This window comes from Chiroxiphia lanceolata, chromosome 8 (genome assembly GCF_009829145.1).
Source record: "Chiroxiphia lanceolata isolate bChiLan1 chromosome 8, bChiLan1.pri, whole genome shotgun sequence".
Lineage (NCBI taxonomy): Eukaryota > Metazoa > Chordata > Aves > Passeriformes > Pipridae > Chiroxiphia > Chiroxiphia lanceolata.
The window spans coordinates 27,798,592-27,811,567 of record NC_045644.1 but is presented as its reverse complement, the minus strand read 5'-3'; the positions used below and the strand labels follow the sequence as shown (position 1 = coordinate 27,811,567).

Sequence of the window (12,976 nt, the reverse complement as noted above, 5' to 3'; positions counted from 1 at the left end):
CATATTTGCTAGGTTATTAACTGTTTATTGATATCAGGCATGTTGCCGACAGTTCAATAATTGCTTGATCAAAGTAGGAGTTTTTAAAAGAAAATAAAGCCTTTTAATAGCATCGCTATATATATATATATATTAGTATTCTTATATAGGAGGCTTACATTCCATTAGCACAAACAACTGTCTTAAATCTTCCCAATATCCCCATGAGGAAGTAAATGACTGCTAATTCCTGGTCAGATAACAGTTACCTTGCCTGTGATGCAGGTCCCCAGAAAGTATGTTTGTTTTTCCTTGCACAAGAGCCACAAATTTCCTGAGGAGGATGTTTTGAAGGGGCTCTCTGAGGGAAGAAATGCCGTTAGTACTGTTCCAGGAAGCAATAAGCACCTTCATGAAAATAACTCAAGTCCCCATCCTTAATCCCTGCCTATCCTTTTTTATCTGATGGACTCAGCGAGGGCTGGAAGATCACAGTGTGGCTGAAAACAAAAGGGAGTTAACAAGATGTGACCAGTCAATGGATAAAACAATAGGCGAAGCCCTCCACGTTGTGTAGAGCCCAGGTGTCCTTCCATGCTCAGGTAGCCATGTGGATCGTGGTGAGTTTGCTGTGTTGCCTCACGCTCGGGGGGCTGCCAGGGGCGAGCGGCTCGTGCCCATCCCAGTGCAGCTGCGCCTTCCACAGCCTCAGTGAAGGGACCAAAGCCAGGTATGCCGGGACTCTCCTCGGGGGCTGCCGCTCTTTCTCGGGGTGCTGGGGATTTTGTTTCCTCTCCTTTGTAAGGAGGCTTGGAAGAGAAAATATTGTGTCCATTATTTTTTCCAGTCGCTGTGTGCTCTAGCTATATTTGCAGAGGATTAGCTTCTGAAAACACAGTAAGCTGATTTCAGAGAAAGCGTTTCGGCATCTCTGTGAGAAGTGACATAATTACTGCTGGTGCAATGGCAAAAAGGGAATAAAATTTAAACAACCTTTTGTTTTTTTTACCTTTGTGCTGAAAATTCTAGTATTAAGAAGTCTTATTCCGCTCTGCTGATTTGTTGCTAAAGTGTAACTAGATTTGATTTGTGTTGTGGTAACAAAAGCGGCAATTCGATTCACTTAAAAAAATCCTTCAGCTGGAGATTTTAGGCAAAGCAATAGACTGTAGATGAGAGTGAACCAAAAAAATAGACAATAGTCATAAAAATAAAAGAAGTTAATTCTCAGACTGGAAGCTTTCAGTTAAAAAACAAGACAAGACCAAAAGGACCTCCATTTTTTAATGCAATGCCATACTATGTACATTTCTCTGGAGGACTGTTTTTTGTAACCCTTCTGAAGTGTAATCACAAAGTAATTGTCTGACAATGAAATAGAGGCTACATTTTTGTAAGGTGCGGGTCACAGTAGAGGAGGTTTTGTGACAGAGATACGTGATTTGCAAAATCCTTTGGAATAAATTTTTTTTAGACAAGAACACAGTATTGAAATTAAATATTTTGGATCCCCATGAAATAGATCTACTTTCTTATCTCTTTTCTGGTGCTATAGATTTAATACCATAAACTTTGCCAGTAAGAAGCATGGTAGAGACACAAGTAGTCTGCAATTGTTAAAAGGGACTGCAATAGCGTGACAGCCAATTATTGCTTCATAAATGTCACAGTTCCCAGGGGAATTTCCTTGCAGTGACTGGAAAAAGCTGTTGTGCATTTTAGTAAGATACATAATAATGCAAATATCCATTAGTCCCTTAAGGAGCATAATGTCACCTTTTTTTCCTGCGTTATGATTCATATTTCTCACTAGCAGAAGGAGATTATCCCATAGATTAAATGTTTAGTGCTCACTGACACAGTTTAAGGACACTATGAGAAGCACACTGCTTTACTGCCGTGGTGTTTCTGTTAGCAAACATTTTATGTCAGGACTACACACAAAAAAATGTTTTATTGAAAGAGGATTTTTGAATTTTTCTTATTTGATAGATTTTTCTCTTCCTCAAAATCTCAATTTTCAGCTGAGGGTGGGCAAGATTTAATACCGCAATAAAAGTGTTCAATGAGAGTAATGTACTGTGTTTTGATTATAAATTAACAATTTAACTGTAGGCTCAAATAGCATTTAACTCTGGGAGGTTTGCATGAGCAGTTCAGCGTTGTTATATGTTTTTGTTGATACTAGAGGAATAATTGCTTTCAGCCAAAACCAATCTGGTTTTGGCAGCTTTGCAATATTCTGTTTATAGAGGCAGCGTGATAAGAAAATGTTACTTGACTGATCACATTACATTTCTTGCAGTATCTTGTTTAGCATGTGGAGTGGAACATGCCTATTTTACCTGTTATCTTTTGCAGGTGGCTTTGTATTTTGTTAAGAATTTGCCTTCCCCTACCTGCTGATAGGCAAACCAAAATGCAGTGTGGTTTGAGAGACCTTTTTTTTCTCCCTTCATTTCTCATGGCTATCTACAGTCCCAAGTCACAATTTTTTGTATGAAGGCTGCAAAAATGCAGCAGACTTTTCATGCTTTGACTGCTAGAGACTAGAAATGGGAAGAATGATTAAAACACATAAATCTGTCTTGCTTTCAGTGTAGCATTTTCCAAAGAGTTAATTTTCTGTGCTTTCACTCTCATAACTATACATGCCTGTGGTGTAGTGACTGCTACCACCTCTACACACCTTCCAGATTACTTCACAGTAAAGCAGAGCTTGCTCTAGTGCATTTCCAGTGAGCTGTTAGCTGACTTTCTTATCTTCATTTTTCAAATCAAAGGTCCTGTGTCATATTTAATCTATATAACTTCTTATCCTCCGACGTCAGTAAGGCTTCTTTTTATATGACTTCTATTGTTCAATTTTTGGATCATTTTGTTTTAACTTGCACTAGAATCCTCTGTTGTGCATCAATGTTGTCACTACTGTCTCTCATAAGTACTCTAAAAAAACCTGAAAGCAAAAAACAGCAGGAACACTATATGGGCCAGATTCAGACTCATGTCACCCCAGGAGTAGCACAGTGCTGCAATCTCTGCAGTCAGAAGGTACCTATGAATGTTGATGTCCTTATGGTGATGATGTAGAGATCAGCAGCAAGTAAGAAATGACAAGAAGAAATCTTGTGAAAAAGCAAAAGCAGATCAAAATCTTGCGTTGAAAGAAAGTTTCAAAACCTTTTCAAAATAAAAGAAAGTCACACCTTTGCTTGTCTTTCCCCACCAGGACAGTGCTGTGTAATGACCCAGAGATGACCCTCCCTCCTGTGAACATCCCCGTAGATACAATCAAGCTTCGGATAGAAAAGACAGCCATTCGCAGGGTGCCAGGAGAGGCTTTCCACCTACTTCACAACCTGGAGTACCTCTGGATGCCCTATAACTCCCTGGCCAGCCTCAGCGGAATCACCTTCAAGGGCCTTCATCGTCTGCAGGAGCTGAGGCTAGATGGGAACAATTTAATAGCTTTCCCCTGGGAAGCCCTGGCTGGCATGCCACAGCTAAGGCTTCTGGATTTACACAACAACGAACTTACTTCAGTCCCTCCAGATGCTGCTCGTTATATCAAGAATATCACATACCTGGATCTGTCTAGCAATAAACTGATGACTCTTCCTCAGGCTCTTATTGCCACCTGGGCAAACCTCCAGGCTGTTCCTTACTTCCCCAATGATAACTCCAAGATCATCCTAGGTAAGAGAAGTGCCTGTCATTTTGCAGGGGGCACGAATGGCAAGAGTTTCTCATCTTATTGCAGCATTTTCACCCACTATGGTTACCGTAGCAAGTACATTGCCATTATATATATACAATTTAGTACCCCATATAAAGTGTGTAAATTCATTTACATGTTAACAAATTCACCTCAGGCTCATCAAACCCAGCTTATTACACCATAAATTTGATTGCTTGAATCTTTGTACTTTAGTCAATGCTGGGCCCCTCAGAGGTATGGCTTTGGGGCAATTGTCCATTTTTGTGTCAGCTGACTCTCAGTTGCAATGTCCCCAGGTGAGATTTCAGCACATTTATTAGTTCAGGGGATTACTACTTAGTCTTTTAACATTTGAGTGCTGATTCAAATCCGTGGTAGGTTGATGATGTTTCAGAGTTGTTGCCATCTGCTGTTTTCACTTGCCTTGAGCTGATCCAGCTCCACTGACTGTGTTTGGTCTGCGGGCTGTGTGCATCTGTGTGTACTGCCTCTACAGCATGGATGTGAGTTCAGGCACTTGCTGATAATCTCATCAGAGACATTGCAAGTTTCCTCTTGCTCTGGCAAGTACCTGCTGCTCTTTGTTCCCTGGATAAATTTAGGAGAGTAAAGTTTTTTAAAAAGGATTGCAGTGGAAAGAGATACAAGACTTAAAAAAAAGGTACAAAATGCCACCTACAAAGCTTTTAGTGTCTTTTACAGATGTTGTTTAAGGTTTCATTAGCATCAGGAGAGGAGCAGGTGTTTCACTGTGCTGTTTTGCCAGATGCAGTAACAAGTTCTTTAAACCAAAGCTGGCAGTTTGGGATTGCCCATTTCACTCGTGGCAAGACACTGCCTAGATCATACTTTTTTATTTTTTTAGTGTCAAGTTACATGTAAAAATGTTATTCCACTCAATATAGAATAGTAAAGTGTTTTATTGAGAAGAACAGATCGTGCCTTGATGCTCTGGCCAACCTGAGTGTTTACATATCCAGCTGTGCAAAGGTGGAATGTGCCAGGATACTAAAATATTCATGTAGGCAAATGCCTATAATGCTAAAATTAGTGCAGTAATGTATAGACACTCCAGCTTCTAAGTCCTGTCCTACTGATGCTCAGAGGGACCAGGTAGATAAAATGCATGTCCCTCACAGGAGCAGTATGGGAGAACACAGCTGCTTGTTTCTGTTTCACTCTGCTCATGCCTGTTTCTCATGGAGGCATAAAAAGTCATGAATATTAAAGAGTCAGCCAAATCCATCCTTTATCTGCAGTGCATCACTGTGACTTCTCTTCAGAGCCCTTGTTTGTAGACTACTTCAAGATGTAGCTCCTGTGTTAAGTTGCTGGCTAATAGTCTGTGCCAAGGGTGCAAGGATCGCTCACGTGAGCCCATGGAAGTGTGCTGTGCAGGGAAGCAAAGAGCTCACTTTGGGGCTTTGGGGGTGCTGCAGCATCAGCTGGAGCTGGTGCACCTGCCAGGTAATCTGGGATAAATTAGTATCTAGTGCATGAGGTCAGAAATAAACTGCAAAGAAGTATGCTAGCAAAAATGCCATAAACCAACAGAGTCAAGCTGTACTTTATTTATTTCTTTAGTCCCCTTCATTTTAATGCATTGATTTATAGGAATTGACCTCCTGCCAAGGCCCATCACTTTCACATCCTCTTCCGAGCTCAGGGAGGATGATATGGAATCATCTCAGAAGAAATTTTCCAGCAGCATCTTTAAAACACTTTGTTTGAGACCTTGAGGGCTTTTGATCAGCACTGTGTCTCTGTTGACTGTAGCAAATTCAAACACTCCCTTGATGCTCATGGAGCCTTGTGGTGCACCGTCTGTGCATGTGTCAAAATTAGGTTCTGGCTGGAAAGCCTGTGCTTGCATGACTCGTGCTGCAGGGCTCCAGGGCCCAGTGAGGGTGGGCACTGTAGGGTGGGCAACTGTCATTTCCTCCCACCAGGAATGGAGGAAATGTTAGTACTCTTTACTTTGAGGCAGGTGCCAGCCCCAGGGCATGTCCTTGGGCTGCCTGTGGAAAAGAGGAGGTGAAGCCCCCTTAGAGGAAGCAGAGCTCACTCCTGTGGCAGGCAGGAGGCCTGGGAGCCATGCTCCTGGGTTAGGCTTCAAATGTGTGCCTGGGTTAGATGGTCTAAATATCCCTAGTGCCAATTCTGCTAGCTAAAACCATTAGAGACCACAAACTGACCACAGAGCAGCTGGATGGGAATATTTGTAAGTAGGATGACACAGATTTAATCAGAATGCAGCAACTTCTGTTCATGGATATGCATTGCTCTAGTTCCAAATTTGCTTTTTCAGTACTATCTTCACAGGTCTATTTTTAATAGAGTGATGTCTCATTTTTTTCAGAATTTGAGTTCAATAGGTGTGAACTGGGATAGCAGAATGAAAAAAAAGGAGAAACATTCTGGGACTCTGAAACAGGAGTGTGTTCTTCGATAGACCCTTTCTATATAAGAACTATATTCTTAATATAGTTATTGTCTATTTATATTATTTTATATACCATAACAAGAATATTCTTCAATTTAATCTTTAAAACAGTTCTTTTGTTTTATCCTGTGTAAATTAGTATTTCAGGAAAAACAGGTCATTTTAGCTGATTACTAAAATAATGAAGATAACAGAATAACTGGGCTGGAAGAGAACTATTACAGTCAAGTAGGACCACCTACACCTATTGCAGGCATGAAAGTTGGCATGACAATATGGATAATATTTTAGTAATGTCCAGTGAGACTTCATAGTCTCCTCATACCAAAAAAATTCACACCCCTTCTCCCATGCTTACTTGTTTTTTTCATCCTAGAACCAACTGTGTTTATAATAACTTCTTGTTTTGCTTCTTTAGGTGCATAAATTGCAATGTTTTCATAATATGAATAATTCAGATCCAGATTTTGAGACACTTTAGCAAGCCATGTTTATTCCATTCTACTAACAGGCAACCATGGGATCCATCAGGCTCAGGGGGCTGTCAGGACATCACCCCCTCACCCCACATACCCCTGCATAAGCACAGACAGTTCTTGCAGAGCAGTTTGGGAGCTTATCACAGTTTGTCTTGCTGAAAAACAGAAATGAAAGTGGCAGAAACAACAGATGCTGTTGGAGTGACTTAGTGCTCTGATTTCTTTTGACAGGCTTGCAAGACAATCCTTGGGTATGTGACTGCAGTCTGTATGAAATGGTCCATTTCCTAAATTTCCAGTCTCCTAACATAGCATTCATTGAGCCCAGGCTGAAATGCTTCACACCCAGGAGCCTTGCAGGAGTGTTCTTCAGCCAAGTGGAGCTAAGGAAGTGTCAAAGCCCCGTTGTACACACGTCTGTAGCCAAAGTGAAGACCATCCTGGGCAGCACTGTGCTGCTACGATGTGGGACAACAGGGGTGCCCATCCCTGAGCTCAGCTGGAGGAGAGCTGACGGTGCTCAACTGAATGGCACAGGTGGGCTTGGTTTAACCTTTTCTCACACATGGAATGAGTGATAGAGACCTGTACCTTTATTTTCTACAGACTGTTCAGCAAATGGAAGCTTCTATGACAACAGAACCTTCCTAGGTTCAAGTGGTGCAAGATTAGGATTCACTGTAATTCGCAATAGTACCGTGTGCAATCCACTACTACAATGCGATTTTCCATTGACTATAAAATTACTTATATGTTGATGAAAATATGATCAGATAAATGTATACTATAATGTGTAAAAAGTTGGTTTGGTTTTGTTTCGTAGCAAATATGGTGGTGAGACGAGTCAAGGAGTTTTCTGCAAATCTGTTGGAGATGAAGAAATGAAATGTGTCCAACTGTAGCAAGAGGCTGTTCTCAGTTACTGAGTTATTCGGTCACTGACAAGGCTTCCTACTGAATTATTCTGTGCGTCTTTGAGACTAATGAACAGCTACTGTTAATCAGTTAGAAAACATGTCTGACGGAGAGATGTCGGATGTGAACTCAACTGGGATTTAGATCTACTGTAGAGAGAAAGAAAAGGCTGCAAATATACAACATTGCTGATATATTAAAAAACAAAAAAGCCACTAAACTGCTGAAGGGTACAAGTCTGCAGTGGCAATATCTGCAAGAAATCATTAATTTCTGATAGATTGACAAGGTGTCTTGGGAAGAAACTATGGGAGAAACACTGACCATCTAGTCTGAGTACCTGTTCTGTGCCCACCCCTTTTGTGGGGGAAGTCTTCAAACAGCCACTGATTTTGTGACTGATCATGCTTTCATTTGCATTCACAAGAATGTTTGGAGCTAAAATTCCAGTGTTGGTTCTTTAATGTGTGGGGAATTTAGGGAAGATACTTTTGCTGTATTGAATACAATTGTCCTTAGCTTTTTGTCCTAGGACCTGAACCTTCATCCCTGCAACTTTCCCTGAATACTACTGTATTCCAGGCCTGGCCCTGACTTTCACAGTAGATCTAAACTCAGCAGATAAATTGCTAAGTATAGGGTCTGATCTTGAAAGGGTTACAGAGCTCCTTGGTGCACAGAACAGGGAAGAGAGCATTTTTATTTCACAGCAGTAGAACTACTTGTAATAAATATAATTTTTTGAGATCTGCACAACTCATTGCTCTGTTGTGCATGGTGTCCAGGATATAGCAGACCTGCTCCTCATAATGATAATGTCTACCCATCATGCTGTGAACATCCTGCCTACACTTGAAAGAGAACACCACAAAAAAAAAAAAACCAAACAGAGAATGGGTTCCTGAAAGCCTATGTTGAGTTTACTTTGAGCTACAACTGAGAATGATGTATTTTGTGCCCCATTAAATCAGACCTTAACACCTTTCAATAAACAGTTGGCTGAAAAGATACATTATCTCTCAGCAACGGCAGCTTCTGTGCCAATGCTGTAATATGACTGTTTGAAATGTTAGTATTCTGAACAGAAAGGAGTGAGAAACAGCCCACAGTCTGTATGTACAGGGAAGTGCCATAGGTAGACTGTCTGCATGTTTTCTAATGTACCCATTTAGTAAATAATTAAACTGAAAAAGTAACTTTTGCTACCTTGTACTTCACTGCCACTGGAATGGGCGCTGGTTGCCAAAGTTGGATCCTGACCCCATGAGGGCTTGGGAGAAGTTTGCATTCTGTCTTACTTTTGCCTTTCAGACATCTCCCTGGTTTACCTTGCAGTGGGAAAGGGCAGAGATAGCATGTGCTCATCCTAAGGAGGCTGTTTAAATAATGAAGAAGGTTCTTTACCCTTCTACAGGATCCTAACTTTTTTATTTTCCTGCAAAAATAGAAAAAGGCAAAAAAAGCTTGTTTTAGCCTCCAGGTAAAGCAAGCCAGAAAATCAACACTCAGTTGTGTACATGTAATTCAGTGGTAAGCAATCAGACCTGTATAAAAGCCTGCAATAATTTAGCAGTAAAAGGGTTATTATTTTTCAATTATTTTTTCATATACTCTGGACTAGTCCATATGCAGTTATTAGAATAAAATATCTGCTGTTTGTGTTTTCTGTGCCTCAGAGGACTGCATCTAGTGTTTAAATAGATCATGTTACTCCCTACTCCTTCCACTCTTCTAAGTATTGTACCTACATAAGAATTTTTAAGCTTTTTTTTTAATGGAAGAACCTTTTCTGTTATGTTTTTAAATTATACATCAGTTTGGAGGAAATACCATCAAATGCTGCACATATATTCATTTTGAAGCAGCTTCAATCCCAATGTAACCTAATTTTAGTGTTACTGTCCTCTTCTTAGGTTTACTTTGATTTTGTAACATTCTTGGTGGCAAACAGAAATGATGATTCTGCTGTATTGAGCAGATATTTGGTTGATGGAATTTCAATACTTTACAAACATGTTATTAATTCTATTTATTATTGACTATTTAACATTTTTCCTACCTTGCAGTTCACCAAGAGATTTCCAGTGATGGGATGAGCTGGTCTATTCTGGGCCTGCCTGTAGTCTCTTACCTTGACTCTGGAGAGTACATCTGTAAAGCGAAGAATTTTCTGGGAGCAACAGAGGCGTTCATCTCTCTCATCATCACAGACTCCGAAAGCACGGATGACCCTAACTCTAACGGCAAAGGCACATGGAATGGGAAGGCGAGTGGGATGGAAGCAGCTGCCTACAATGACAAACTGGTAGCAAGGTACGTTATCACCACCTCCACTGTGCCTACCCTGGGGGCTGGAGTGGGCACCGGAGAGGGCCTCCTCTCGGATGTGGAACAAGACGGTAACCCCAGAAACCTGCTGGTGAGCCCACCCACTGGTCAGCAGGAGCCAGAACGAATGGTGAGGAGTGTCAGGGTAATAGGAGACACTGACCAGAGCATCACCCTGGCCTGGAAGGCGCCTCTGGCAAAGAACACGACGGTGTTCAGTGTCCTCTATGCCATCTTTGGAGAGAGGGACATGCGGCGGATCAACGTGGAGCCGGGGAAGACCAAGGTCACCGTCTATGGGCTGCTGCCAAAGACCAAATACATCGTGTGTGTCTGTGTGAAAGGACTGATCCCCAGGAAGGAGCAGTGCATCATATTTTCCACGGATGAAGTTGCCAGTGCAGGAGGTACCCAGAAGCTCATCAACGTGGTTGTCATCAGCGTGGCCTGTGTCATCGCTGTTCCCCTGACACTGGTGGTCTGCTGTGGAGCGCTGAAGAGGCGCTGCAAAAAATGCTTCGTGCGAAAACCCAAGGAAATTCAGGAATCCTATGTCACCTTTGAAAGCCTGTCTCCTGGGGCCAAGGCAAAAGGTGTGGAAGGGGAATACTTGACTAGACATACCCCTGATGAGTCAAACAGGCTGCTGTCTGCCCGGTCCAGCGTGGACTCGGAAGCGATACCAAAGATAGAGGGACAACCTAATGAATACTTTTGCTGATAGTAGCTAGGATGATTGTCAGCTTGCCAGGTGGAGAGCATGTGGCTGTATAAATGACTGTGTGCTCCAGCACTGCAGGCCAGCCCGTCAATACTTCTGCCTCCTACATGTTCTGGAAGAGGATGCAAGAGGGTAGATGATGCCCAAGCTTTACAGAAACGTGTTGCTTACACCACTTGGGGTTTGGTGTTTTGTACCCAGTCAAAAGCTTTTGTGATAATGGCCTCGTTCTTCTGGACTATTTCTTTTTCCCTGTAAAATGAAGCATGCACACTAAGTGTGAGGACATTAACAACATTTCTGAGTGTGTTCTGCTTGGTGTTGTTTAGTACCTGCTCTGCAACATACTAGGTATTTTATTCCCAGCTCTTTTGATATTCTTTTGGTTGACAAACAGGGGAGTGTTTAGTAATTCTACTATAAATATCTATGAAAGGGAAGATTGAGAGTCTCACTTTTGACATTCCCTGTGTTTGCATGAAACACGCGGTTTGATGCTTAGTAGATCACTAAATACAGAGGCCCAGCAACCTTTTCTAATATGTCCAACATAATAACAACTCTACTCTGAATTCATAGAAATGTGCAAAGGAGATAGAAATCAAGAGACAAAAACCAATGCACTCCCAAGAATCATAATAACATTTTCTGATTGCATTTTTGTCCTAAACACTATTCTTAAGATATTATTGAACAGTAAAGCACAGATCCTTCAGTATTGGTCCTAGCTGGCATTTTTTACCTTATTGTAATTAGTAGAATATGTTTTATATCAGCTATGATAGTTAAAAAATCCTGTAATAGCCTACTTTGCACATTGTGTGTGATGTTGTAATGCTTTGTAATCATACTGGAAAACCTACACTGGACAGTTTTGCAAAAATCTCCCAAACCAGCCCTGTCATTGCTGCCTGTGCTCCTGGCAAAACTGATAATGAAGACCCACATGGTCAACCAGGCACTTGTGACTTGGTCTTGCAAATAACTTGCTCCATGCAGAGCAGGAGAATGTGATGCTGTGATGGATCACTGGCCATGCACACGTCAGCCATAACTGACTATGAACTCAATGGTGGCAGAGGCTCAGGGCAGACTTGTGGGTTTCAAACATTTTACAAGTTCAAGAACCCTGAAAAAAACCTGTCTAATATTAATCTAAATGTACTTTCATAGTCAGGGTGAGCTGATCAGTCACTGGAGTCCTGCGGCTTCACTGGAATTTGGATCTGGGTGTTTGTCACAAAGTATTTCGCTGATGTATAATTTTCCATTCAAGTCTCCCACGTGGTAATACTGTATATAACATTTTTTTCTCTCTGTAATAAATATTATTCGTGAAGAAAATTATATATGTTCTGCCAAATGTTGAGTGGGAGAGATCTAACCAAGTTGAAGTGGTAACTTCAACTAAGTTAAACTTAAACTGGTAAAGCTTTCTGAATTGTTTTGAAATGTGTGTTGGTAAATTTATTGGAAGGACCTCCATTCACATGCTGGACCTGTATGTACAGTGGGAATTAACAAAATTCATGGGTTGGAATAGAACCCTGTATGGATTTTGCAAGTCCTTCTACAGTTATGGCAGATTTCTTGGCCTGATGGAAAAATCAAGTCATTTGATCTCAGCATAAATACTTTCAACAGGGGTACATTACAGTAGTTTCTGAAAAGACTCCCTGTATTCCTTACATTAATGATAAAGAACTTGTATTGGGAGATTTTGTATAAATTATTATTGTATACACCCTGTATAAAATAATGCGTGCTACTTCTATCACTGGACTGTGTAGATTTTTAGGTTTGCAAATAATGTTTTGTAAAATTATGTATTTTAATACAACAAATTAACTGATGGAATATGTGGTATGTAATAGACTTATTACTTATTTATACAGTTGCATTTCTGAGCATTTTTAGTCTCTCTCCAAGGTAGAAGAAAAATATTCATCCAGTGGCAGTTTTTGTGATGAGTTACAAGGAGTGCTGTGTGTAAGCCTGATGATGGCCCACGTCTGCAGCCACTGGGCTGTGCAGAAATCACCCTGCCATGGCCCTGGATGGGTAAGATCCTGAAGAATCAAGGCTGTTCTAAAGTTCTCCTGTGGTGAACCGAGTGGACCTACTGCCCAAGGACTTACCTGTAAGTCAAGTTTACAGGAGCTGTCTGGGAACCATAGGTATTTACTTTTCAGCTGACTGGAGACACGAGTGGGCTGATTTGCAACCTCCAGCCTTGGTGAGGAGCAGCTCTCACCTGCTATGACACACAGTCTGTGAGTTGGCAATGGAAGAGGCACCAGCTGGGACAGCACTGTTGCTCTTTGCTTTTGAGGAGGAGAGGATGGAGTGATCATCCTGTGACATTCACCGTGGATGTGTTAAATTTTACAGAC

The 12,976-nt window shown here is 41.3% G+C and overlaps 1 protein-coding gene across 1 annotated transcript; it reads left to right on the top strand.

Annotated features, from left to right (window-relative positions):
- The first annotated feature begins 587 nt into the window (after window positions 1–587).
- Window positions 588–12,882, top strand: LRIT1 (leucine rich repeat, Ig-like and transmembrane domains 1). The gene is made up of 4 exons (XM_032695536.1): window positions 588–709; window positions 3,209–3,675; window positions 6,851–7,156; window positions 9,601–12,882. The coding sequence occupies exons 1-4, from the start codon at window positions 588–590 to the stop codon at window positions 10,581–10,583; spliced, it is 1,878 nt and encodes a 625-aa protein (XP_032551427.1). The 3' UTR covers window positions 10,584–12,882.
- Window positions 12,883–12,976: the final 94 nt, after the last annotated feature.

Bases quoted from the DNA above. Each gene is read 5' to 3' on its own strand.
- LRIT1 (XM_032695536.1), top strand. From the start codon at position 588: ATGTGGATCGTGGTGAGTTTGCTGTGTTGCCTCACGCTCGGGGGGCTG. The intron at 3,676-6,850 runs GTAAGAGAAGTG...TTCTTTTGACAG, and splicing joins TAACTCCAAGATCATCCTAG to GCTTGCAAGACAATCCTTGG. The intron at 7,157-9,600 runs GTGGGCTTGGTT...CCTACCTTGCAG, and splicing joins TGCTCAACTGAATGGCACAG to TTCACCAAGAGATTTCCAGT.